This window comes from Struthio camelus, chromosome 19, assembly GCF_040807025.1.
Source record: "Struthio camelus isolate bStrCam1 chromosome 19, bStrCam1.hap1, whole genome shotgun sequence".
In the NCBI taxonomy this organism is placed as follows: Eukaryota; Metazoa; Chordata; class Aves; order Struthioniformes; family Struthionidae; genus Struthio; species Struthio camelus.
Genome location: NC_090960.1, coordinates 10,265,051 through 10,290,274, shown reverse-complemented (window position 1 = coordinate 10,290,274; position 25,224 = coordinate 10,265,051). Strand labels below are relative to the sequence as shown.

At 49.3% G+C, this 25,224-nt stretch overlaps 1 protein-coding gene across 10 annotated transcripts in view; it reads left to right on the top strand.

Annotated features, from left to right (window-relative positions):
* Window positions 1-25,224, top strand: part of SEPTIN9 (septin 9) — a 170,829-nt gene that overhangs the window by 18,751 nt on the left and 126,854 nt on the right. For 3 of the 10 annotated variants that reach the window (XM_068913182.1, XM_068913181.1, XM_068913186.1), the window contains one exon: window positions 9,963-10,019. The exons of 1 other annotated variant lie outside the window; for it this stretch is intronic. In XM_068913182.1, the coding sequence (XP_068769283.1) occupies window positions 9,963-10,019 (57 nt within the window). Of the gene's footprint in view, window positions 1-9,962; window positions 10,092-13,733; window positions 13,771-22,714; window positions 23,942-24,323; window positions 24,364-24,643; window positions 24,690-25,224 lie in introns of those variants that run through there. 6 more of the 10 variants (XM_068913178.1, XM_068913180.1, XM_009668469.2 and 3 more) reach the window with 5 other exon arrangements.

The window sequence follows — 25,224 nt, the reverse complement described above, 5'->3', positions numbered from 1 at the left end:
TGTAACGGAGTACTTGCTGACTCTCCTTTCTGCCGAGGGCTTTGCCTCAACAGCTGAAGTGGTATTTCCCTGGCCAGCTACTTCAGGCTTCTCCCTGTGGGAGGTTATTTTCAAATGAGCAGAGCATCGAGATGCGACTAGAGTGGGGGGTCAGAAAAGACGGTAGGTCTTAAATGTAAGAACGTGGATGTTCAGTGTCCCAAGGGGCAGCTGCGATCTGAGCTGGAATTTTCTGCACAAGGGCTATCAAGGGAGCTAGTTTCTGAACCGCGGCTTGGATTTAGGAATTTTTGACTTCCAGGCAATTCTGTGTAATATCAGAAGATCACAGGGCGCTTACACAAGTGTTTCAGACTCATGACTGCATGAACGCATGGCTGCAAAGTGGGACTGTCCAGGCTGCTGCTCCACCAGGGACGCTCGGGTGAATCAGCTGTGGTTTGTGTTTGTAACCTGAGGTATGTTTGGTGAAAAGAGAGAAAAGTGAGCATAATTTGCTTGAGCTTAATGCTTTTCCAAAACTACCTATTTTCAATCAAGTGGCCATACAGTTTATTAATCTTGACTCCATACATCTGCTTGAGTTTCTGAAACTCTCCTGAGCGTCCTCGTGAATGGACCCTGAGGGCCCACAGCCCTCAGACTGTCTTTTGTGACATGACTGTCCTGGCTAGGGAGGGGATGGGGTTTAGTGAACGTGGTAGCGTGGCTGCTTGGTCACCTTCCCCCGGTTCCTTAGTCTGAGCGTTGCATGACTGCAGCGAAGCACAGCTCGTACGGCACGGAGGGAAACAAGGGTGCTTCGGCATGAGACTTGGACTTGCATGTTTACATCTAAGCCAAAACCATGGCTCTGTTTTTTTTGTCTCTCCCTCGCCCCTTTGCAGTGAGTCACGTACTGGTGTCAAAGCCTAATTGTCGAAGCCTGGTCCTTATCTCATCCAGCTGGGAACAAGCAGCTGGTCACTGAGGCTGGGCAGCCTGAAGTAGCCGTGTCTGCTCTGGGTGTCCCGTTAGCTACGGGCACTGCTACGCCTCGGCCAGCTGAGCCCGGTGGGTCATCCAGGCTCAGGAGAGCCCTTAACCTGTGCCCTTTTCTGTGGCAGCGCTTTGGGTAGAGAGCAGCTGCCTGTCTCTTTGTTATTGCCTTTTCCCCTTTCTGCAGCCCCATCACTCTCTGGGAAAAATCAACATTTGCCTTTCCGAGCCTGGCAAACAGAACGGGGTCTGTATTACATCCTGATGGCAGCCCCAGGCTTGCAGGGCTCTGGTGATAAATCCCGTGATGTCTGTTGTGGGGGGACCCTCTAAAACAGAAGTTCAGGAGTTCTGTGTGTCTAAAATAAGAGCAGGAAAGCAGCAAAGCAACAAGATTTGATTTGCACTGAGGTTATTGGAAGAAGGCAAGAAATTGTTTTAAAAATAAATGAGAGTTTTGTGGGGTTTTTTCCCCTCTCCCCAAAGCAACACGTTGCTGCTGAGTGTGATGAAGCTGCCCTGAGTGCTAGGGTGCAGAAAGGCAGATGCTGGTGTTGGGAAGTTTGTACCAGGGCTTCTCCTGCATGATCAGAGCCGGAGTGTTATGGGCCTGCGGGGACTGGGCAGGAGAGCGGCAGGGGAGTCTTGGGGTGGTTTGATCTGTATGGAAATGCCAGATTGCAGTTTAAAATTCTTTTTTCTTCATTCAAATCTCAGTGGTTTTTCTCCATGGCTACTCCTAGGTGAACTTGAGAGAATATGGTGCACACATAAGTCTGGATGCTGTAAATGTTTGGGGTTTTTTTGGAAGGCAAGGGGAAGGGTCATTTGTTTTGTGCTGTGTTTGTATAGCGCTCTGCATGCTGAGCCCCATCCCTAGTCCATTCAGGCTGCTGGATACTGTTGTACTGTTGATGCTAATCATTAACTAAAGCATTTTCAGCTGCTGAAACTCTTGTGGCAGCTGGTTAATGTAAGAGGTTGATAATTTCCTCCTTTGAGCAAGGCCACAGCTTGGAAAGGAGCTGAAAGGAACACTATTTGTTCAAATGCCTTCCCTCTTTGCCGTCTCTGCTAGGACGCTGCAGGTTCTGCAGAAAGAAAGGGGACCGGCTCCAAGCTGCTTTCCTGACAACTTTGCAAACTCTGAGATATGCTTGCAACACCCACCTGTCCTCTTGGAGGTTTTTCTATACCCGGTGAGAAGGCTGGGAGGACACTGTCTGTTGTAGTTCGTAGGTCCTGTTTCTTATCTCTCTTGGATTTCAGAGGCTAAAGACTGTGTGTGAACGAGGAGAGTGGTGAAGACAGGGCAGATTTAGCAGGACACCATCTCTTTGGAAATCTGGTTAACTTCAGAAGTGAACTGGAAGTGATTTTAGGCTTGACAGTAGTTACAAAGTCCGTTCCTAATCAGTGTGGCTTCACAAGACCAATCTTTTGTTCCTTTATAAATCTGTTCCCCTTCCCTCCTGTTGCTCGATCACATAAAACAGCAAAACTGACAGTATACGTGAAAGACCCACTTTTTCCAGTCCCTTTCAATTTATGTGGATACTTGCACTATGAATACACATTTGTACAAATCATCTGATTTGTCAGTGTGGTGACGTGGCATCGTTCCTGCTGCCCAGTCAAATTACTGAAGCATCCTAACCAGAAGGATCACAGATGATGACTAATGTGCTTTTTCATATGAAAAACTGCTTGTGCTAATTTTCGTGCTGCTTTCATGATTGTCCAGCATATCTCTGGATAACAACTATCAGCTGTCTAGGAATCTGTGGACAGTAAAGAACGCACCATCACAAACATCAAGAAAAGATCTGAGGACCCTGTTTTGTATGATGCAGCTTGTTCACCTCGGAGTAAACATAAGAGAAAGAGGCTGACTTGAAGCTTAATTTAGCTATTGAACAACTTGCCAAAGCACTTGGGGTTGTTCCAGCGTTTTAATCATGACATTGAGATTGAATGTCTCTGAAAAGCCTCGACTTGGTTCCAGTGCTAGTTACTGGGCATGGTTCAGGGATGACTGGACAAAAATGTTTGAGGTGTGTTTTGCGGGTTTGTCAAGGCAATTTTAAATGTTCTCTTCTAGCCTTAAACTCTATGGATGCATTAATTGCTTTCCTGAGAATTATTGCAGTTTAATCTGAATTAAAATCTTGCCTCAAAGCCTGAACTTGGGCAAAGATTAAGGTGTTGGGTCTCCTATCTTCTTTCGCCACCATGTCTAAGTCTGGTCCTGCTACCCAAGTTAGCCCTTCCGTGTGGCCAGGAGCTCTGGCTCTGCACTGGTTGACTTGGAGAAACCGTTCTAACTTTGGAAAAACTGAAGCTTAGTTCTTTTTGTCTCTTATCATTAGCACAAGCCTGTGGAGCATTTTTTTAGTGTGAGAGTGTGTTTGGCACCTGCCAGAAATATAACGTTGTAGTAGGCATATATGCATCTTGCTAACGCCAATTTTCCTGTGATTTCCTTGAGGGTTATCTGCAATCTAGCCTCGGGACAGATTCTTTCTATGTGTAAACTCATAGCTCCGCTTGTGTTAATGGTTCTGTACTGATTCACAGTGCTATGCCTGGCCACGGTCTGATCATATCCAACTACCATGAAAGTGAAATTGTTGGTGGCGTTTTAGGCTTTGCAGTCTGTACTTAGCTTTAGACCTGGACACATACAGCTTGATGGTGTGAGAGGAGCTGTTTTGGAGAAGCGTACTAGAGAAGGTACCCATGGAGTCTGCAACCATGTCACTTGGGAACAGTGGACGCAGCCATGCCTTTTTTCCCATGAAAGCTCAGTTTGCTATCAGAGATATTTGATCCAGAAGAAAACACACAAGAAACCATGCACGTGGGTTAGTTCTTGTCTAGCTGCGCTCAGCTTATTTGGAAAGAGTCTCCGTTACACAGAATCTGGAAAAGTGTCTTTTATTCTTCAGTGCATGTTTCTGATTAGTGCTGGAAATGAGTAGGAATTTTTCTTTTTTTAGCATATTTCTTTTGAAGTTAATGTTGCAAGTGGATTTGAAGTTAATGGAAGTGAAGTTGTAACTGGGTGGTTCATTGGAGTCGGATTTGAAGCAATACTCTTCCTCTTCTACTTGGGCTACTCTGCAAGCAAACATCTTTCCTTTGCAGTCCTTCGCTGCCCTGGTGCCCCTCTGTCCTGACCTGACTTCAGTGACTGATGGTGTTTCGTATGCTCTGTGTGCATGGGGCAGCTCAACCTATGGAATGTGATGTCCCATGTCAGCATTAACACTCTGTAGCTCAGTCTCCAGTACCTAGTCTGGAATATTGGAGAAGCCACCTAGGCTGTGGTTACGCAGTGTAGATGAAACCACATCCTCTTCCTGGTAACAGCTCCAGTCCCTGTTGAAGAAGTCTTCTCCAGGCCTTTTATGTAAGGAAGTTCAGAACCCCTCTGTGTGGAGTGGCATGAAATGCATCAGCCAGCGAAGGCAATTCTTTTGCCTGCTGTCTGGATAGTACTTGTGAAGTAGATAAAATGAGATAGATTTCACGCTCCGTATAGTCCTAAGAGTATTGAAATGTGTATGCATGTCCTAAGAAGAAGAGGAGAGCTCTGTCTCAACAGTCTATACTGATACCTGTGCCAGCTCTGCATCCACTGGAGGGCAATGAGGTGACATCCTTGCTGTGGTTCTTATATCCTCCCTGGCAGGCAGCGGGGAGGCCTGATGTGATAGCCGAGGGAAGGATGGGTTAGACTAGAGAGAACTGGGTGCCTTCTAGTACATAGGCTGAGGCATACCCTGCCCTGGAGAGAGCCGAGTCTAAAATGCCTGCCTTTGCTTTAAAAAATGCCTCTATTGCTGAGATGCTGTAGAAACCTATGAAGTGGTCCTCTGACAGGGGGGTCTTCCACCATCCAGACCCCTATCTTGGTGGATTTGAGGGAGAGTTATGTGATTTGGCCAAGACCTGTATGTCCTAGGAGAGAGTTCAGAGGAGCTGGGGGTGCCTGAATGTGTGTAGGAGGAAACTGGTCTTGGATGGAGACATCTCTCAACTGTGCTGTCCGGACACCCTGCTGTGTTCGTGCTGGGTGGAAGAGGAAGCTGAATTATCTGATCTCAAACGCACTGGTAAATACATTTGACACAAGCAAGGGGTCACATTTGCTGCTTGGATGAGCTGGTGCCGCATTGCCGACTCCAGCAGAGTGTGGGATGTCTCCTGCTGATCCTGGCCCGTCCCTTTCAGATATGACCCTTGTTTGTTTTGGGTTCTTTTGTTTGTTTGTTGTTTATTTTTACTGGACTGTGTAGAGAGAGTAAGTTCCTGGGTTACATCCTCCATTATTTGTCCTCGCCCTGTGGTTTCTCTTGATAATGACAATTACCCATTTGTTCTTTGATTTATATATGCAGTGAGTATAGCGGCATAGATCTCCTCTACTGTGAGGAGAAAATAAATCTCCAGTGGCCTATCTTGTTACTGTTATATGCATACTTAGAAAGTTTGGGGTGTATCATGCAAAAATTCTGATTCATTTTGGAGAATGTATATGCTGACTGTAGTGGAGTTGAACATATCTGCCAGTTCCCTTATTAGCACTAGGTTTAGGTTTGGTAAGAGTCAACCAAAAAAGTCATGTTCTAGTGAGGACAATTTCTCCAGGCACCCTGGATTCAGTTTCCTTGCTGCCCTGCACCCTGTCTGCACACTCTGCATCGGGGTGAGTACCTATAAAACGCTCCCATTTCAATGCTGGAAGGCTTTACATCCGGTGATATCCAGCTGCAAGAAGCACCCAATAGTAGAATGTGTGGACCCGTATTGTCCAGGGCGAGTGATTTATATCTGAGCCTGACTGTCTCACTTGCGCTGATGCAACCCTGTCGGAGTGATCCTTGGTTTCGGCAGTTGCAAAGGAGAGCCTGGTCAAGCCCAGCGTGCCTTTGAGTGCTGCTGCGTTTCTTTTGTGCCATATGGTCCTAGCCTGTGCATGTGGAGGGAATCAGTCCTTGATTATAAAAAGTGAAAAAATATTGCTCAGTCAGCCAAGGTAAGGCTGAGCACTGTGAACGTTAAACTTCTTGTATTGCTGCAGCACATCCGCTGTGTTGAACGAGCTGTTTTTGGGTTGACCTATTTTAGCTGTTGGGCTGTTCCGTTTTGAAGTCATGCTGACGGGGGATGTGGGGAGGCATTCCTAATTTCAACCAAATAAAACACATTTCATTATGTTTCTTAGTCCAGTGCACTACAATAAATTTATAGCATGGCCTGTGGGTGCTTGAACTGGGTTAAGAGGGAAGACTCACAGACAGTATGTCTGGGGTGGAAACCTTTGATTTTCGTTTCACGGCCCCACAATTCAAAACTGGGGCTCAGCCTGCTGCTCCGTGCTATAAATAGAGGTAGCCCCAGAAGGCTGTCAACACGCCGATGCTCTCCCTCGGTCCTGCCCGCATTGCAGGCTTCCTGGCAGTGCGTTCAGAGCCGCATATTTTTAGCTATTGCTTTCTCATTTTTTGACAGATCTTCTCTTCCGTCTTACCAGACTGCTAGCTTTCCCCACTGTTTATTTGCTTTCCGGCGCTGCGGCTGGATCCGCTCTCAGCAGAGGGGCAGCGTGGCATCGTGGACAGCAAACTTGGCTTGGACTCAGCAGAGCTGCCTCCTCCTTCCAGATTCGCTGTTATGGTGTTGGATGGCCTGTGCGAATTGTTTGCTTCTAATTTTCCTTTCTGCTGAAAGGGCTTTAGCAGCATTATTCCCCGTATAAAAATTTGGCGATGAGACTTACTGTTTTCCTTGATTTGGTCTTAACATGGCGTGACCCAGCGGTTAGAGCGAGAGCTTGTCAGAAGATCTCACTTCTGATCCTGGCCTTGTTACTGACTGGCTGTAAGAACTTGGGCAAATCAATTTAGCTTGTCCACGTTTTGGGTGACCTAACTGAGAAGGGTGTGAGTAGTACTTAGAGATCCCCAGAGAAAACCTACGAGACAGGGCAGATGAGCAAAACTCTCCGAAATGTCTGTGTGAAAAGTACACACTCGGTTGATCGGGCCTGGCTGTTTGGAAGGCTGTGCTGCTCCAGCACGATACAGTCGGAGCCGATTGTAGGTATGTTTTTGCTCTGGAATCGTTGCTAAAGGGACTGAAGCCTACTTCCGATGTACGGTCCTGCCCGGGCTTGTAAGCTTCTCGCTCTGCTTCCATCCTGATTTGCCGCAGCCTGAATGAAGCCTTTGAACATAAAAGGCTATATTGAACTAGCTCAGCATGGCTGCATATCTGCATTCTTCAGCGTGCCACCCAAAAGGGACGTTTTTCTCCAGGTTTCAAGCAGTTGTGAAAGCCAGATTTCAACACCACGCCTTTCCTACGAGGCAGACGAGGTAGAGGTGTTCGTTCTCGGCCAGCACTCGAGCGCTCTTGCCGTTTGTCTGAAGAAGTGTTATTAAAACGCTCCCGAACAGAGGAAACGTGCCCTTTCATCCTTGTCAGTGCCCAAACGAGCAATAGACGTTTTAGGGGGAGAAAATAATCAAGAAAAAATCAGGGACTGGGTTTTAAGAAAATACATCATGTTGGTTATGGTGCATAAACTCCTAGAAACTTTAGCCCTGATGAGGCCGGCCCTTTGCTAGGCGCTGCTCAAGCACTGATTGCGAGACAAAGCTTGTGCAAAAGAGTTTGCGATCAAAATAGACGACTTCCCTGCCGATCCAGGGCAGTATTCCTGCCCTGTGCTCTCCTTTCTCTTGCCATCAGTAACGGAAACTGCAGACCAAGTGATTTGTGTAGCAGCCGACTGCCCACTTACAACGTAGATAAAGCTCTTGAAAAGGCAGTTGTGTTCACGGGTGCGGAGGGACAGTCCCTGCTCTATTCTTGTGTGTTTGGGTGGGGGGCTAGGAACTGGCGGCTGCTGTCGAGTGGAGACTGCGACGGGTGATGCCGGCCGGGGAGCCCTTCCTGCTCCTCCATAGTCCAGGAGCAGCGCGGTTTCCTTGGAGCTGGCCCTGTGGTTCAGCCGCATAACTTCTTAAGCACAGAGGCTTTTTATATTAAAAAAGGAAAGGGAGAGAGAAAACGCACACACATATGCATATATATAAGCAGAGGCTTCTGAGCATGAGACACTTTTTCCATGTCGAGTTGCCAGGCAGCACTTTTCCCGTTCCTCCCTCCATCCCAGGCTCATTAGTTTTGAAATGAAATGAAATGTGAAATGAAAGTTTTCCTGCCCCCCCCCCCCCTTTTCCCCCTTTTTGTTTATGATGCAAACTCTTCTAGCTGACTAGGCTTGTAAGGTTGGGGCAATGCTAACAGTCGCAGTTCGGGGATTTTCTGTGGCTTAAATTAGTGCTGTTTTAATCTCTTTGATTATTGTCGAACAGATCAGGTAGATGATAAGAAGATACTTGCTTAAAGTCTATCACTTACAGTTAAGTACCAGCATCACCTAAAATATCTGGGAGTCTGTTTGCACAGTAGAAATCCCTATTCAAAATATTCCCATGGTCCAGCAGGGTTTCTGTTGAGTTAGTGAGCCTACTTGGCTACTGCATTTTGGAGCTTAACAGCTCTGGTGTCTGCTATCTGAGATGGTACAGTAGAGCTGCTGTTACCCGGGCAGAATCCAACAGAGACTAAGGAATGTACTGGATCTCCTGGAAATTCCTGTATTGGGAAATCATAGCATTTGGGACATTTTCAGAATGTAGCACCCCACCTGAGTTGGTTCACTGTGTTTATTCCTTTCTTGTTCACGTTTTTGATGCTTAAAAAATGAGAAACTGAGGCACTGTTTAGCAATATGCAGAAACTGTAAGTTAAATTTTAACCAGAGACTTGTTTAGGTGAACTTTTGTTCTTGCTGAGTCTCATGGCATACCTGGGAAATGAAGGCTGTGGCAATCACTGCTTTACAAACAGGCAGCTGGAAGCGCAGAGCAATTAAAGGAGTTGCTGATGGATTGGAAGTAGTGCTGGAAATGCAAGCCAGCGTTGAGGTTGTTGCCTTCTAGCCAGCAGACTGCACTGTCCTGTTTGGTGTTTGGGAGGCAGGCAGGCACCTAAGAGTTACCGGTTACTTTCTGAGATGAGTATGGGAATGGTGGAGACAGGCATGTCTGTTTTTTTCTTTCAAATTAGTGTAGGTTAAGCTTTCCACATACTTTTCTCCAGCAAAGTATAGGTAAACTAACTGTGTGCAATGCCAATGAATCTGAAGAGACCTTTTTAGCTGAAAAAGTTGGTGCAAAATTAACCCAACATCTGGATCTTTGTATTCAGGTTTAGCATCTGCCTAGAACAAGAGCTGCACCCTGTGTTTCAGCCAGTCCAGTCCCACAGCAGGGTTCCTGTATGTGACGTGTTCCCAGGATGTGGGGGGAATCTGGCCAGAAAGTTGTTATTCCCTTTGCCTTCTTGCAATGCTGAATGCAGGCCCTGTTGCGGTCCTTGAGGCTGAACTGTAACTAGCTGTGGAGGCCAAGTGGCTCTGGGAAGTCTCCCAGAAGCCTGTTGTTTCTTCTCTTGGTCCCTTTGCCAAGCTCTCTGCCAGTATAGGGCCTATCCTGGATCTTAATTTCCTGTGCTTTCCTGTCTTAGCAAGAAACTCTTTTTCTTTGGAAGTGCTATACTTGTCTCCAAGACAAAATATCCTGGAGTGAGAGGTGAGCCTGCATGTCCCACTGAGGCACTTCAGGAATTCTCTCATATGTTTCTGGAAACGCTGAATACATTCATGCTTTCTGATATGTTTGCATAATATTATTTGACATCTTCAGGGAAAGGTGGAGGCTTCTCCTCAGGTGCTTTTCTGCTAAAAATAACAAATAACGTTCCTTCAGTTGCACAGATGACAGTGCCTAGCAGATCCCCAACGGCACGTGTGCCTTGCCAGATGTAAGATCATAGCATGGAGCTTGTTTCACATAGCATGTTTGCATGAATTCACTTAGCCTATTCAAACCTTCTTCTTGCTTTAGGCATCACCCGGACTTCAAGTGGGCGACTTCGGAGACTCAGCGACCAGATGAGTCCAAGTAAGCTGCGTGAATCTGTCTCTTTGAAGCTTTCACCTCCGATAACAAACCGAGATTGTGAGGATGCAAGAGGTGACTCTCAAACACATCTCTCCTGCCTTCTGTCCAGTGACCCCCCAGTTTGAAAGGCAAAGCTGGCTGCTAACAAGTGCAGAAATCTCTGTGCTGTAGAAAGAGAGCAGTATATGTATAATGCTATGAAAAGAGAGCAATAAAAAATGAATTACTTATTTATAACGGATCCGGAGAGAATAATTAGAAAGCCTCATCTCAGTTCAAGGGGTCTGACAGTGGGCAACAGAAAACAGCAGTGCCCTGAGGTTGAAATACAGCTTTAGTAATTAGTGGCGCTCTCTCACTCTCCTTAGCTATTACTTTTTATTGGATATGGAGATTTATGGATTACGTGTGCTTGTGACTAAAATTACACTCCTAATTGCAGTTTGATGTTTCTGAAGCTGTTCCTATTCAGAAGGAAGCAAGTGGAAGGGTTTCTTTCATGAAGCGGGTTTTTTCCAGCCTCGTGACAGTAGAAGTCTCTGTGCTTGTGAGCGCCTGAGCCAGGTAGCGCTGTCGTGCTTCTGCGTGATGCTGATTGGGACTGCCCAGGAACATAAGACGAGTCCCTGGTGTTTACCTGCGTAGCATGACCCATTTTATCCTGTGTAAATAAAAAGCTTCCCTCCGCATGTCTAAATTATGCGACTGGAAGCTCAGACAGAGCCCATTTCTGGGCTTTTGCTTTTGATGGCCCTTTTTGTTAGTACTGCTCTGATGGACCAGTGCTGCCCCACGGTCCGAACTCCTGCGAGAAACTTCTGTTGCTGAAACCCAGACCCTTGTGCATTGCAGACGTTTGTCGTTCTTAGCAGGTGCTTTGGTGCAATCAGAGGCTTCCTTCGTGTTTCCTTCTCTGAGATGTGTGGCATCCCCTTGGCCTCTGCCTCCTCGTTTTCTCCAGGATGCTGGCAGCTGTCTCTCCTACTTATTTTAGGCTCGCTTATCTTGCTGCGACCAGCTAGTCCCTCGGAGAACTCCTCACCTCCTTGGCACCTTGTTCTGTCCATGTTCTGCCCATTCAGGCCTTTCATCCGGCTCTCGTTCCCTCGGTCTATCTGTCATTCACAGTTGCTGCCTTTTGGCTCTCTTTGCTATTTCTATTCAATTTCTCAGCCCTCATATCCTGTCTCAGCTCCCAGATGGACTTATCAAAACAGTCATTTTCAGCTTTTCTCTCTGTGTGTGGGAGGAGAAAGCCACCCTCGGGATGCCTTCCTGGAGCAGTGACTTCAGCATTTTGCTGTATCAAGGCCTAAGCACATGTGGTTAGGGATTAGTCGCAGACTTCCGGTTAAGCACGCACTTAAATGCCTCGGAGGCTGTGACGCTGGCTGGCCGGCCCTTGTCAAATGCTAGTGAAAAGGACAGAGGCAGGTATTTAAATCAAGGGTTCCTGCAGCGTGACAGCACGTCCCGCTGCTGCAGCGCTACACCCGGCTGCTGGGACGCGTGCTGCGTTGGGTCTGGAGCTCCACAGCTGCGTCGCATTCGGTCTCCTACCCTAATGTTGCGATGTAGGGGCGTGAGGATGTAAACGCGATAGAGGGGGCCACCGGGCCACAAACAAATGTCTAATGGCTGGAAAAACGCAGCATGTTAATTTAGTGGGAAGTAGCAGTGCTGTCCTGGATGATAAGGCTTTAGTGTAGTGATGGTTCAGTCTAGAAGGAGGGAACGGAGCTGTAGTTCAAAGCTGAAACTTCAAACTTCAGCCACCAGTGCAGAAGCTGGTAGTTTTGAACTGAAATGCAGGTTTGTCCTCTGCATGTGCAAAAACAAGGTTAGAGTCTCAGCCCTGGTTACGCATGTTTTCACATACCTATGTCCAAAGACAGAACGGGGATTTGGTAGAGCTCCAAGGGTAACTGGAGTGCAGCGACTCTAAATTGAAAGACATAGCGCATTTGTTCAAGCTTGTTTTCCTTAGACTCTAATTATATACTTTTCCACTTTTCTGGTGAGAGGCCTTTTTAAATTTTAATAATTTTTTTCAAGTTAAAATCAAATGAGCAACTCAGTGCTCCAGTTTACATTGCAATAAATATTTATGACTCCATATAACTGCAGCTCAATTTCCCCTTGTTTCAGGTCCAAATTTTTTCTTCTGCACATCTGGCCCTGCACCCAGAAGCATTTATTCCTGTAAAGGATAAATTAGGATTGGAATGACTGAGCAGTGGTTGTAAATGAAGCATCGCAGAAGGGGGTTGCTTTGGGCTCCTTGCCACCCTAAACAAAGGGATGACATGCATTTCCATAGCCACTGAGTCTTGGGAGCTACAGTTGCACATTAGTCCACGGACTGCATAACATACTGGGGCAAGTGGTGTTATTAAGAACCTGAAGGTCTGGCCTTGACCTCTTTTGGAAACCTTATTCTATGATGCCCTCTCAGTTGTCCTTGTCCCTTATGTCCCAGCATAGCTCACTGAGTAGTGAAGCAATTCTGGGACTTTGAAACTTTGAGTTTTGTGTCTTACAAGCCTGCTGTGTAGTTTTGAGTAAGCCACTGAGATGTGATTCATCTAGGCTTTCTTTTAGTCAATGGAGAGTTCTGGATGCTAACAGAAAGTGTCTGAGAACACCAGCTTTAGGATGAGAAGAATAAGTTTCTGGAGGAAACCGTATCTTCCCACAGGATAATAGGAGAGTATGGCTTTTTAAGGTAGCTATGTGTAGGGGCAGTAAATCCTGTGCTTTGTCTCAATCTGTTTTTCTTTGGCTGTAAAAGGGGAGTTAATATTATAAACATACCTCAGGACTTCCCTGGGAATGGGGGAAGCACCAAGTTAAGATTTTGTTCACATGTCGTGCAATAATGAAGGCTCTGGCTATACAAAGAGGTGCCATAATTACTGGTCCAAAAGGTTTTTCTGGTGTCCATCCTTGGAGGTGCTAAATTAAACCTAACCAGGGCCCATTCAGTGAAAAACACACAGGGAGATGGGATTGCTGCTGGCCCCCTCTTTCCACAGCCTTGCTAGCAGTGCTGGTCCTCACCCCCATGCCAGCTCCGCGATGGAGCTGTCAGCTTGCTGTTAGCATTGAGCTGAGCTTCGGTCCGGTTCACCGTGGACAGCAGTGGTCTATCATGGGATACGAGGTACTAGCAGCAGTTCGAAGGGCCTCTGCTTGACAGCCTGAAGGACATGTACAATGCTTGGGGTTGGCACTGTTGCCCCTCAATTAAGATATGGGACCCTGCCTATGAGGTTGAGTTTTGTGAATGGTTTGTAGTCTCTGTCCAACATGCATTTGGAAATGGGCAGATGCCCTGGAAAGAGCAGGGGAAAGGAGTGGGAAGCCCTTTGTAAAAACCTCCATCAGAATTAAGGATTTTGTACCCCGAAAGGACACTTTCTCCTGATTTTGCTGGCCTGGGCTAATATTTTTGCAGAGTTAAGAATGGCATGTTAGAGAAGTTATTCCCACTTCATTTTCCTAGGATTATACCTGCTGAATTTGAAAAAGAGATATATTTGCTGACATGTGCCATCTGGAGCAGAGAGTGTCGTGCCTCGCAGGCCAGAAAATAGCCCCAAAGCAGTCCGAGCGGAAGAAATCTGCATCGTATTCCTCTTGGGCAGCCAGCTGTGTTCTGTGCTTTGATTTGCTTCCAGACTCCAGTTTGGTTTTTGCTAAGAGGAAGAAACTTCCCTGGCAGAAGTGATGCAGGAGTGTCCAGAAAAAGGTATAGTTTACTGATTTAGCTAACAGTATAACAGCTAAACAGCATGTCTCTTCTGTGTAGGCAAATGTGGCTTGCAAGCGGGAGGAGAAAGCCTTCCATTTGCCACATAGCAAAACTATTCCTGGACCAGCTCTATTTCTGGGTCAGGTGCTTTGTTCGTGAGAAGTCCCAAAGGGATGGGAGGGGAACAGGTGCCTCTGCTTTCCTGTTTCAGCCTTTGTCTCGTTGCAAGGCTGTTTGGAGCCAGCCAGACCGGAGCAGAGGGCAGGCTGCCAGAGCCAGCTGCGGTCCGGGGCAGGCACGGCTTTTCTATCCAAGAAAGACAGGGCGCTAACGGCCCTAGTTCTGCATCATCAGCAGTTGGCTGAGGATCAACCACAACTTGTCTCGGTGCTTTTTGGAAGCACAGGGCATAATTTAGAGAGGCATAAAGCTCAAGGCCAGATCTCTGGGTTGCATTATGAAGGGGCACTCACTGATGTCATGAAACCCTTCTTCAGAGCAGCTTGTCTCACGCTCTGTAAATACTTCTACTGGATATACAGAAGTGTGGAGGGAGGCGTGTGCCAGGCATTTTGCTCTTTGAGTCAGCTTGAGCCCCTTGTCCACCCTTCAGGTTGCCGGTATTGGACAGAGGGGCCGAAAGCCACAGTGGGTGGGAGCCTGGGGTGGAACCGCAGACGTGTGGGACAGGGTTCAACGGTGCTGGTGACGGAGCGAGCCTGAGCGCTCTTGCTCGGGGCATGAGCTCGAGGATCCCATTGACCACAAGGACGCTTTGTTGGCAGGGCTGCAGAGGGCACCCAGGATGCTTCTGTAGGAGCTGCTAGCTTTTATTCATGGGTAGTGGCGTAAAGCCCCTACCCACATGCAACCCTAACCTTAGGGCCCTGTTATTAAAACATCCAGTTGTGGCAGGACTCCCTTGCTAACAAGGTTGCTCCCGTGCTGTCGTCTTCATCCTCTGCTCCTCGTGAAAAGGCTCTGGCAATCTTAGAGGAAAGTGTTGTTTCATTAGTCATCACTGAATCAGGGACAGTGTCTCATGCGCAGTGACTCCTTACCAGAGCTGCGTTGCTTTGCTGTCTACTGACAGCCCTCAGGATTAATAGAAGTGGGGAGAATCTAGTCTTATGTGAAATTTTCAAAAAAGATATTCACAGGTAGCTGGTTTGTGTCTTATATTTTCCTCTTCCCTAATTAAGCCTTGCACTTTGCCTTCAGTACTTATGGATGGTTCCCATTTCATAGATGAGGGAAATAGAGCAGCCGAGAAGCTGAAAGCAGCATTTTTTTGCGTTGCCCCTGAATCTGGGCGTCCTTTCCCATGGGCACTGAAATGGAGAGATGTGTGGCCTGGTGGGTGGAGCAGCTGAACAAATACGGCTGTGGGCATGGTTTAAATCGGACAGCCCCAAATTAGTGAACCCTGCTAAAATCAGACGTTTAAGTGATGATCCCAAATTCATGCAGTAAATTAAGAGTAAATAAGGAAATAGGTCTTGCTGCTTCTGTATTTCATTTTAGCACCTTAGCCCTTACAGACTCTAGACAAAGACAGGAGTAAGAGAATTGTTTTAGCAATGGGTTTATATTAGGTTGCAGGAGAACCAGAATGGTGGAAATAAGAGATCTCCAAACCCGGAGGCTCCCTAGTAGCGTGGAAATGATTACAGTTATATAAGCTGATTCAGAATGGTATAAAAAACATTAGATCTTCTAGTTTTTCCCCCAGAGAAATGCTGCCCGAGCTGCCAAATACCTCCTGCAGCTTGGACACGGACAACCCCACTACACAGTATGGCTCTCTACATATAGTGATGGTATCTGAGCAAACTGAGAACCCCTCCTGTAAATCTTGATCCAGACCTTCGGGTTAACCCAGCACGCACAGAATCCTTCTTTAGTCATCTATTAACGTTTTGGGATCGAGGCTGTAAGTGCAGTACTTCTAGCTGGAAGCTGAGGTAATGCACAACATCTCTGTGCAGTGTGAGGTTTTTAGCACGGAGCGAGGCTTTCACCTTGATAGAGCAGCAGAAGGGTTAACTAGAGATGTGTGGTTGCATCTAGTTGTTTTGGACATGTCCCTAGATGAGGTCATATGAATTTCTTTGGGCAGTCTCTATTCCCCTTTGTTGTGAGCACTGCACTGGTCACACCAGCTGCACGCATCTCTGTGCCAATTAGCGTCCCCATGCACACGCATTGCTCGCTCTCCTTGGACTCCCTGGTGACAAGCCCTTGTTTGAAATGTGTCCTGTTTGTCCATCTGATCACAAGAGGGAAGTAGGAAAGGGTGAAGTTTGGTCACCAGCTAGCTTGGAGAGTCCCTGTAACAGCAGTGAATGTGGCTGTGCAAAAAATCCAAATTCCAGGCACCAACTAGTTAAACTGAAAAGGCTGCTCATGATTCAGGTGCTTGGTTTCCTGCACGGACAAAAGTCCGGTGCTTGCATAACACAGACACGTGGAATCAAAGCGGACCAGGAGACTGCCGTGGGGATCCCGTGTGCTTAAAATGGAGATGTGCATTAGTTAGAGTGAATGAGGGAGCAGAGGCTCTTGTGTGCACGGCTAAGAAATGAAGAGTGATAGCTGCCGTGGACCTGTTTGTTATGTAAGGGCAATGCTGAGCACTGGCATATCATCCTCTTCCTTTATAGTATCTGTGAATCATCTCCAATCTTGTGTGTTGCACTGGTCTATCTTAGTCCTAAAAGACTACTGGATGTTTACAGGCGAGTAGGTAGATCTTTTGATGCTTTGTTTGTACAGCCCTAATGCTATGGGCTCTGGTGTGAGAAAACAGAGACCGTAAAAATATAAATGAGTAGTTCAGGAATGACTGGAGACTGATGCTTTGTAATGCTTGGGGGTTTTAGCTGCAGACTGTGTTTTAAGATCGTCATCTTCACCACTGGGTTGTGATGTGGATTTGTTGATGAGTGCTGACAAGGTCCATGGAGTTTCCCTGGTGGAAAGAGATGCAGAAGTGCCGAGTGCAACTCCTCATGGACAGGCCTTGAATGAGGTTATTTATAGCCTCTGTACCAGCTGTCTCTGGAGCAAACTCCTGGTGCTAGAGTCCTTTCAAAAGAGCTGCACATCGGTTGCAGCAGGGAGGGGGTGGGAAAGCAGAGAAGGGGAATGACAGTGGAGTTTAGTTTTATCTAATTTGCTTAGTTAGTCTCATCTCCTTGCAAACAAGGGGGGGGGGGGAAGCCTCTAGAGGAGGGCACAGTGTACCCAGAGAGAAAAATATGTTCATTATCAACTCTCCCAGCCCAGCGAGTATCCTGCGAGGAACAGGAGGAGGAGGTGGAAGAGGGTGGCATGGGGAGGGACATAGCCAGGAGTGACTTGCCACGTGCAAGGACCTGACAGAGCAGACTCCAAAGGGCTCTGATGCTCGTGGGAGTGAAAGGGAATGTTTTGAGACAAGGTGTTAACAGGTACTGGAGGAGTGGGTTAGCTACTGAAGGGTGCATGCGTGGGGTGCTGAGCGTGACACCCCTCCTCCTAGGAACAGGCAAAAAACGTACAAAATGAGAAGAGGGGGCAGAAGCGAGGAAGACTCCTATGTCTTGACCCGATTTTTGTGTGCTAAGGTCATGCAGTGCTGGTTACCTAAGTAGCTGCGTGTGGTCAGACTTCTCTCTGTCGGGATGCACGCGTCTCTCCGTGGTGTTTATTTTCCTTCATCTTTTTGTTGCTGAAATATCAGTTTGCAAATTGCTTTTGGGCATGTTGGCAAACCAGCTCATGGCTGCTGAACTTTCTCTCTTCCCCTCAAAGTCTGGTGTCCTTCGTCACGTGTGCATAAAAGGCAAATTCCCGAGCTCTGGCTGCCCACCACAGGCATGTTCTGAGTTGCCAAGGCAGGCACATCCGGTGGTGTCTAGTGTTTACCAAAACCCCTAATTGTACCTTAGGCAGAGAGCACCGATTTACTCCCTGCTATATTTATCTTGTGTCCAGAGCTGCAAAAAAGATGGGAACGCAGCCTCTTTCATGTCCTTCGTTGCAGTTAGAAGGCTGTTGTTTGTTAGGCAACTCTGCAGTTGGGCTAGCGGAGAAGCTACTGTAGATGTTTAGGGGTGACCCACAAAGCACAGAGTCTGTCTGCTGAAGTTCTGGTAGCTGTGAAAGCAATGCACGTGGTCCTAGGAGAGCTCCAGCAGCAAGCAGCTTTCCTGATTCACTGATTCAATGGAGCGCGCTCTCCTTGGCTTGAGTCTTTTGCAGTTTAATTTCTGATCCGGAGCGTGGTGTGATGCTCTGTGAACTGGTCAGGCCTGAATGAGTCTGCCACTCGAGTCAAATAGGGTCTACTATCCACATTTGGAACACTTCCTCTGCTTCGCTGCATTGACCCTTCTTCAGCAATCAGGACTTGAAGGCAAGCCTGTTAGAGGCTAATTGTGTCATCCTCTTGCTGCATCACGCCATGGCAACATCTCTCTGTCGTAGTGCAGCGTGGTAGAACAGCAGTCTGTCTCTCACCTCAGGTTGCCCCATAGGCAGCAATATTTTAAGAGTCCCTGTGCAGCAATGTTTTGAGAGTCCCCGCGAACCAAAGGTGTAAGCAAGTCCAGGGCTAGGTCTGCGATTGGTGTCAGAGGATAGCCCTGATACCAGGGGAGCTGCTTTAATACACACTAACAGAGCATTGCATAACTAGCCTATGCTACCCGCATCTAAAGCGGCTGGAAAATGTGCTGCTGCTGAGCTGAAGCTGCACGGTGAGCTGCGCTTGCTGGTGGTTGTGGTGGAGGTGGCTCGAGGGTCTCCTGGGGCAAGCTGCTCTGAGCATGGTGACTGGGGAGCAATGAATAATGTAACCCCCCCCAGCTTATGAAGTAGGACCAGAAAAGAGAAGGGCAGCTCCCAAAGGTGTATGCAGGGCTCGGGGCAATCTTGCTTCATTTAATCTGCCTGCTGAGGAGACCGAGTTGGTAACTCTCCTGAAGACTTTGCTCCTTGATGCCTTCTCCTTCTGCTGACCAGGATCTATTGCAGGGAGGCAGGGGAGCACAGAGCAAACGTCCTTCAAAGGCAGAGCAAGCACAATAAAACTGGAAACTCTGCTTTACCGTTGCAAGTGCTCAGTGGGGAGTTTCCCTAGAATGTCAGGTATGGGGTAGCCCCCCTTGTTTGGGGGGGCTAGAGGAGGAAAAGGGGGAAGAGTGTACGTTGAAAGGGCTCCGCAGGAACAAGACTGACAGTAGGGAGCAATCTGGAAAGGAAAGCATAAGCAGAAGGTCCTGGAAAAGTTAACATTTATCTGAGAATCCATGCGATGTCCCGAGAGGGTGCGAGTCCAGTCGTTCTGCCTTGCTTTTCATTCTACGCTGCCAGCTGCTATTAATACTTTAGCACATGAGTGTTAAAGCGCGAGCAGAAAGCCTGGGGAGGATATGCTAGGGATTTCCGGTGGTTTGAAGCTTTCGGGCGGAGAGATTTAGCCAGAGCATGGAGGAGAGTCCTAACAGGGACTCTTCTTAAAGACACATCCCTCCTCCCAGCAAAAGTCAAGGCAGAGGGAGACGTGTGCGTGCGCATCCAGTTGGGGTGCTGTAGGGGCTCAGAGATGTGAGGGGTGGTTCTGCTGGCATCTTAGCAAGCTTCTACTGTACTTTCATGCACTGTTCTGGGTTGTGATGAACCCTGTGTCCTGGGCATGGTCTTTAGTGTAGGAAAAATAATAACTTGAGAAGGAAGGATCAGTGTTTTCCCTATGTCACACAAATATGGTTTCTCATAAAAATATTCAGGGAGGGGCAAAATAGCACTTGGCAAGCCAACGTGGACCAGGAGCCCTGCTCTGGGACTGCTCAGAGCCGCAGCCTGGGATAGCGTAGCTCGGTGCCTTGGCAGATGGGCGAGAGCAAAGAAAGAGTGGGGAGGCAAAGAGCAGAGCCACAGCATTCAAAGATAAGTACCTCCCTTGGAAAGAGAAGCATCTCCTTTGTTAATTAAAAAAAAAAAAATTAGCCAGCGTTTCCTTTCCTCCCCCATCCCCAGGGCTCATAAATGTACATGTAATGATTCTTGGAGCAAATACTCAGGGGAGGCTCAGATGCTGTCATCTTCTGATCCAGCCTGGAGGTAAATGGCATGGAGCTGATATAATGGAGCAACACTTGAATGCACTATTTGAGTTTGGACCTGTGTTTTCTCATCTGAAAATGCTTCACTGAACCTAATTTGGCTTAGGTATGGTCCCCGCTGCCTTCCCCCTCTGTACTTTCCTCCCAGCTCACTAGCATTACAGATAGCTGAGCTTGTAAGAGAACCTGTTGAATCCCCATGTACTCCTTGCCTCTCCTGGCCCTCGAGGTCTTTGGCTGCTCTAGCTGTTTTCCGGCATCTTTGTCAACACAGTTTGAACCTGTGATCCATGCACTGACTTGCAGCATTTGTCCCTTCTAGCCGACTAAGCACCAGAGCAGGGGTCATAAGGGGATACCTGGCTAGTTAAAAGCATGGTGGAAGGTTTTGTCGAGTCTAGGCTGTAACCCTAGGGCTGTATGGGTGAACCAGTCAGAAGAGAAAAGGCTTGTGTGTGTATCCACGCATCCGCGGTTGCGGGTAAGATTTTGCTGTGTCCACAGTGGCTTCTGCTTTCATCTACATGTTCACATGGCACAAGCAGTTTAGGGCTTAGCGAAGGGCTCTGGTGTTGGTGGGCTAGCATGTGAAAGGTGGGAGAGATGTAAAATCCAAACTGAGCCTCTAGCAGGGTTTGGTTGCCTTTCTGGCAATTTCCTTCTTAGCCTTTTCTGCACCTGGCAGAACTTCCTGCTGGCTGCCAGGCATTGTGATTTTTAAACCTGCTAGGTGGGGTGGAGGGAAGCGCGTGCAGCCTACGTCGCCGTCTGCCTCAGCAAGCCCAGGCTGGGGGCAGAGCAAGGCTCCTGCTTTGCTTCAGCTGCTCTTTTGCAAATGGAAATTGGTTTTATTTTTATGGCAGATAGCGGTTGCTTCCTAAAAGTTGGTCCTGACTCTTCCTTGTGCTGCTGGCTCTGCCGAAGGACAGCCCTCACGCTCCTTGGACCCTGCGGAAACAGACCCAGCCGGCAAAGGTTTTCCTCTGTTCCCTTCCCAAACCTTTGCTATTTGCCTGGCTTCCCTGCCACCTTATAAAGGTGATATTAGAAAATGTAGTATATTTTAGCTTACTTTTAGACTTGTACAATACATAGATCACCAAATACCTATTCAAATCGGAATTTGGCAAGCTTCTCAAACGCTGGGGGCGGGGGGGAAACACTGCCCCTCTGACTTGCAGCCCTGAGTGCCAGCTCCAGTGCAGGTGCCCTGCAGGTCTTTGGAGGAGCTGGTTCGAAGGGAGCAAACCCCGACTTCGGAGCTGTGGGCACGGCATGTCCAGCTGGCACCCGTCACTTTTGAGCAAAGTTACCTGAATGCCTCTGCCACCTGCAGTGTGGCAGCATTGCTTTGCGAGGGCCTCCTCAAATGAGGACACACTATTGTGGCTTTGAAGTGAATCGGTTAAAACTTGCTTGAGGACTTGAATTCTCAGTACATGCATCTATCTTGAGGTTTTGTGAATTTAAAGTTCAATTGCATTAATTGTAATTTGGATTCACTTCCCTGAGTATCTCAAGTTGGTCTACCCTCCGAGAAACAATGCCTTTGCTTGGTTGCTCCTGATCACCTGGGTCTTGATGGGTTAAAATCTACAGGCTGAATTGTGTGTGCTGCCTCCATCTCTTTTTTCTTTCCATTCACCTTCTTCCTTTCTTGATATTTCCTCTGAGCTTTTCCCTTCCTCTTCAGCCTAAGACTGGTTAAGGCATAAGGAGCATGGCAGTAGAGACTGCTTGGTGAAAGCAGTGGGTTGGATTTTGGACTGCGTGTAGCCGTGCAGCTCCCCTGGGTTCGTTCTTTGTGTACGGCACCTCCGAAATATCAGGCAGGAAATATATGGCTTCTGATTGTGCATGGGAAAACATTGCTTATTGTCCCCTCTTTAATGCCTTGGGCACTGGCAGCAGGAACATGCAAAGCTCGAATAGCAAATAGAGGATGAATGGGAATTTGAGAAGGAATCTAAGCCTTCCTGCCTAGGGACTAATCCAAACTCTAAGCACTGGGGATCAGAGTGAAACTTTCCTAGGGAATGGGCTGTCCTGGAACTACCTCCTACCAGCTTGCTTCTCTCTGTTGCTGCAGCGGCTGCTGCTGGCTCCGGGATGCTGGACTGACCGCACCACTTGTCTGAGCCCATGTGGTGTTTTCTTTGTTCCTCCCTCCGGTTTGGTGACAGTGATGTTCCATCAGCTGGCGTATGGAGAAACATACCAGTTTGTTGGGGGGGGCTTTTTATTTTTTTTGTTTTTAAAGTTCCCACCGAAAAGCAGTGCAAGATGGAACCAGGCTATGAAATCCAAGGCGCTTGTCCCAGCAGCTCCTTTAATGCATGGATTCCTTCATTGGAAGCCTATTCATCCAGCCAGGAAACAACTTGTACTTCTGCCCGTGTTATGAGGGAAAGTGCCAGGCTCTGTCATAGCTATAACGCCTGTAATTTTCCATGTGAACTGTAAGTGGTTTAGGACAAGCAGCGTCACATGTGCAGCGCCGAGCGCGCGAGGGTGCCGCCGGCGTGCCCGCTCCGTGTAGCGGGCAGCAGCGTTTCCTCCCGGCCCCCAGCCGTCCCTGCCCCTGGGCTGGGGGCCGCGGCTGTCCGGCTCGCCGGCTGCCAAGGGCGAGCCGCTGCCCTCGCGTCAGCAGGAGGCAGCTGGGAGGGACGCGGGAGGGGGCTGCCGGCCGCCCGCTTTGCCCCGTCGCGCCACCGCTTACCGCGGCGGCTTCTGCGCCCGAGCCAGCGGCCTGGGGAAGGCGCTGAGGAGCCGGGGCGGCCCCGAGGGCGCAGGGCAGCCTCGCCCCTCCTGCGCTGAGGTGGCAGCGGCGGCAGGTTGGGGCTACGGGCGGCGCTGAAGCCCGCAGGCAGCGCGGGCTGCCGGCAGGGTGTCGGAAGAGGTGTTAAGCCAAAGTCTCTGCCGGCCGCCCGTGGCAGCTGGCCAGCTGGAAGTTTCCACGAAGACCGGCCCACCGCGGCGGCGAGCGCGTCCCCCCGGCCCGGGGAGACGAGGCTCTGACATCCGGCCGCCCCTCGGTGCCCTGCCGGCGCGTCTCAGCGCTGCGCAGTAAACGAAAGGTGCTTTTACAGCCCAGCTCCGCTGCCCGGTGGGACCGACGGCAAGGCCGGCGACTGCAGCCGGCGGCGGGAGGCTTTCGCTATCGCTTTCGGGCTGGCTCCGGCGATCCTCGCTTTATCAGCGCTTTACGGAGGGGAGGGCGCAGCCGCCGGGACTCCTTGCCAGGAGCAGCAGTGAAGCTCTCCGGCAGCTGGCGGGGGGAGAGCAGCAACCGTGTGCGGCGCTCGGGTGCTGCCTGGTAGCCGCAGCCCGCGATGCTGCGCCTGGGAGTGAAGTCAGCCTTCATCAGCCGAATAGTTTATGCATGAATCGAAACTTCGGACCTGGCTGGGTGGGGGAACGAGCAGGATCTTTGCTCTTTGAAAATGCTCTAGCCAAGGAAGGAGGAGGGGAATAGAGGAAATAGCAGCAAAACAGGACCGGGGAAGCGAGGAGAGATTTGAGAAGCTGGATGAGTTGTTCACTCGGTTATTGCAAGGAGCCAAGTTCCTTAAGCATCTCCTGGTGGATATTAAGAGAGAACTGTGGAGACCGGAGCGTTCCCCTGGACACTCGCATGCTGTAGCTTTAAGACTGTTTTACAGAGGACTTGGGATTGTCGGTTTTCCTGCGCCTGGTGGAGTATTTCAGGGAGCTACAGAATTTGTGGGTCATGCACCCCCTTTTTCTTTTTTCTTCTTGCTTTCTCTTTCTCTCTCACTCTTTCTTTTCGTTTCAAAGAGACTTCAGGGCTACTTCAGTTTGGAGCACAAACATATGATCAGCACATGGAAATGTGGTAATTTGGATGCATTCATGATTGCAACAGATTGAAGAAATTAGACCAGACAAAGAGCTTTTTTTGGAAGAGGAGGAGGAGGAGGCGAGGCAAGGAGGGAGGGAGAGTGGGTGAAAGAAGGGGACGCCACCGAAAAAAGGGACGGCCGTGACACGCGGATGCTAAATATATCCCGTAGTAATGGAGAGGGACCGGATTTCAGGTAGGCTATTGATCTTTTAATATGTTGTATTTTGCCTCTGCTCTCCTACCTTTCCAGTAGCTTCTGCGCTGTAAGAGGAGAAGCAGCCGCGCTCTGGTCTGAGTTCACTGAATTCTTTTTTTTTTTTTCTTTTTTTTTTTTTTTTTGCAACGTTTCCTTTTTACTCCCCCCCTCCGTCCTCCTGAGTCCTCTAGACAGAACGTGGTTCCAGCAGAAGCCCAGAGGGGGAGTTGGGGGGGGGGGGAAGAAACTGCTTTTCTAGGTCTGGATTTCATTTGAGCCTCGCTCTCCCCCTCTCCGCTCCCATTTGCCGCGCGGCGCGAGGGGGATGAATGCTGAGCCTGTTAGCTCAGCGCGCCGAGCCGGGAAGAGAGAGGAAAATAGCCGAGCTCTTGGCATGGAGATGCATTTCTCTTCTGAAGGTTGGCTCCTCCGTTTTGCGTGACTGTGCGTTGCGGTTGAGCTTTCTCTGCCTGCCAAAGTGACTTCCCCTTCTTTTGCCCTCCGATAACGCCTCTCTTGCTGGGCAGAAGCTGTAGGACGGGGCCTCGCGGCTGCCGCTCGGGCAGCGCTGGGGCCCGGGCAGGCAGCGCGGCTCGCGCTCTACCTCGCCGGCCAGGCGTGTGGGTGTTGGGGTGGGGAGGAGGGATCGAGGGCGATGAAAAGAGCAACGAATAACTCCATTTATTTCCCCCGCTTCCCTGCAAATCCCGGTGCATGGCTGCGTGGCTCCAAAAACGGCTCCTGGGTGCGTTGACTAGTCGGGCGTCGAGGCTTCGGCGAGCGGCTTCCGTAGCGTTCGCAGGACGGCCGCGGCTGTAGCCGTCCGCTCCCGAAAGCGGGGAGGCGGGACAGGCGGCGGCGGTGGCTTTTCCCAGCGGTCCTGATCTCGGCGTGCTCGAAGAGGACGGCGAGGATCCGGGAGAGGAAGCGCGGCAGGGGGCGAAATCGCTTTGAAGCGCCCGGGGTGCTGCACACCGGTCTGTCGGGTTGGGTGCTACCCCTCCTCGCCGCCCTGCGAGGGAAGGGGCCGCGCGCCCAGGCCCGCTGCTCCCGGGCGTTCCCCACCGGGCATCGGCGCTGGACGGAAAACCACAAGGCGGAGAGGAAACGCTCGAGCCGGGGTGGAGCGAAATTGTGGCCGGAGAAAGCTGCTCCCGGTTGCTGGCCTAAACCAGAGCCGGAGGGCCCCGTCCTGAGCCCTCGGTGCCCCCGGGAGGAGGCTTACCTGCGGGAGCGTCCTCGGCTTCCCACCGCTTTTGGGGAACGCAGGCCACGATGCT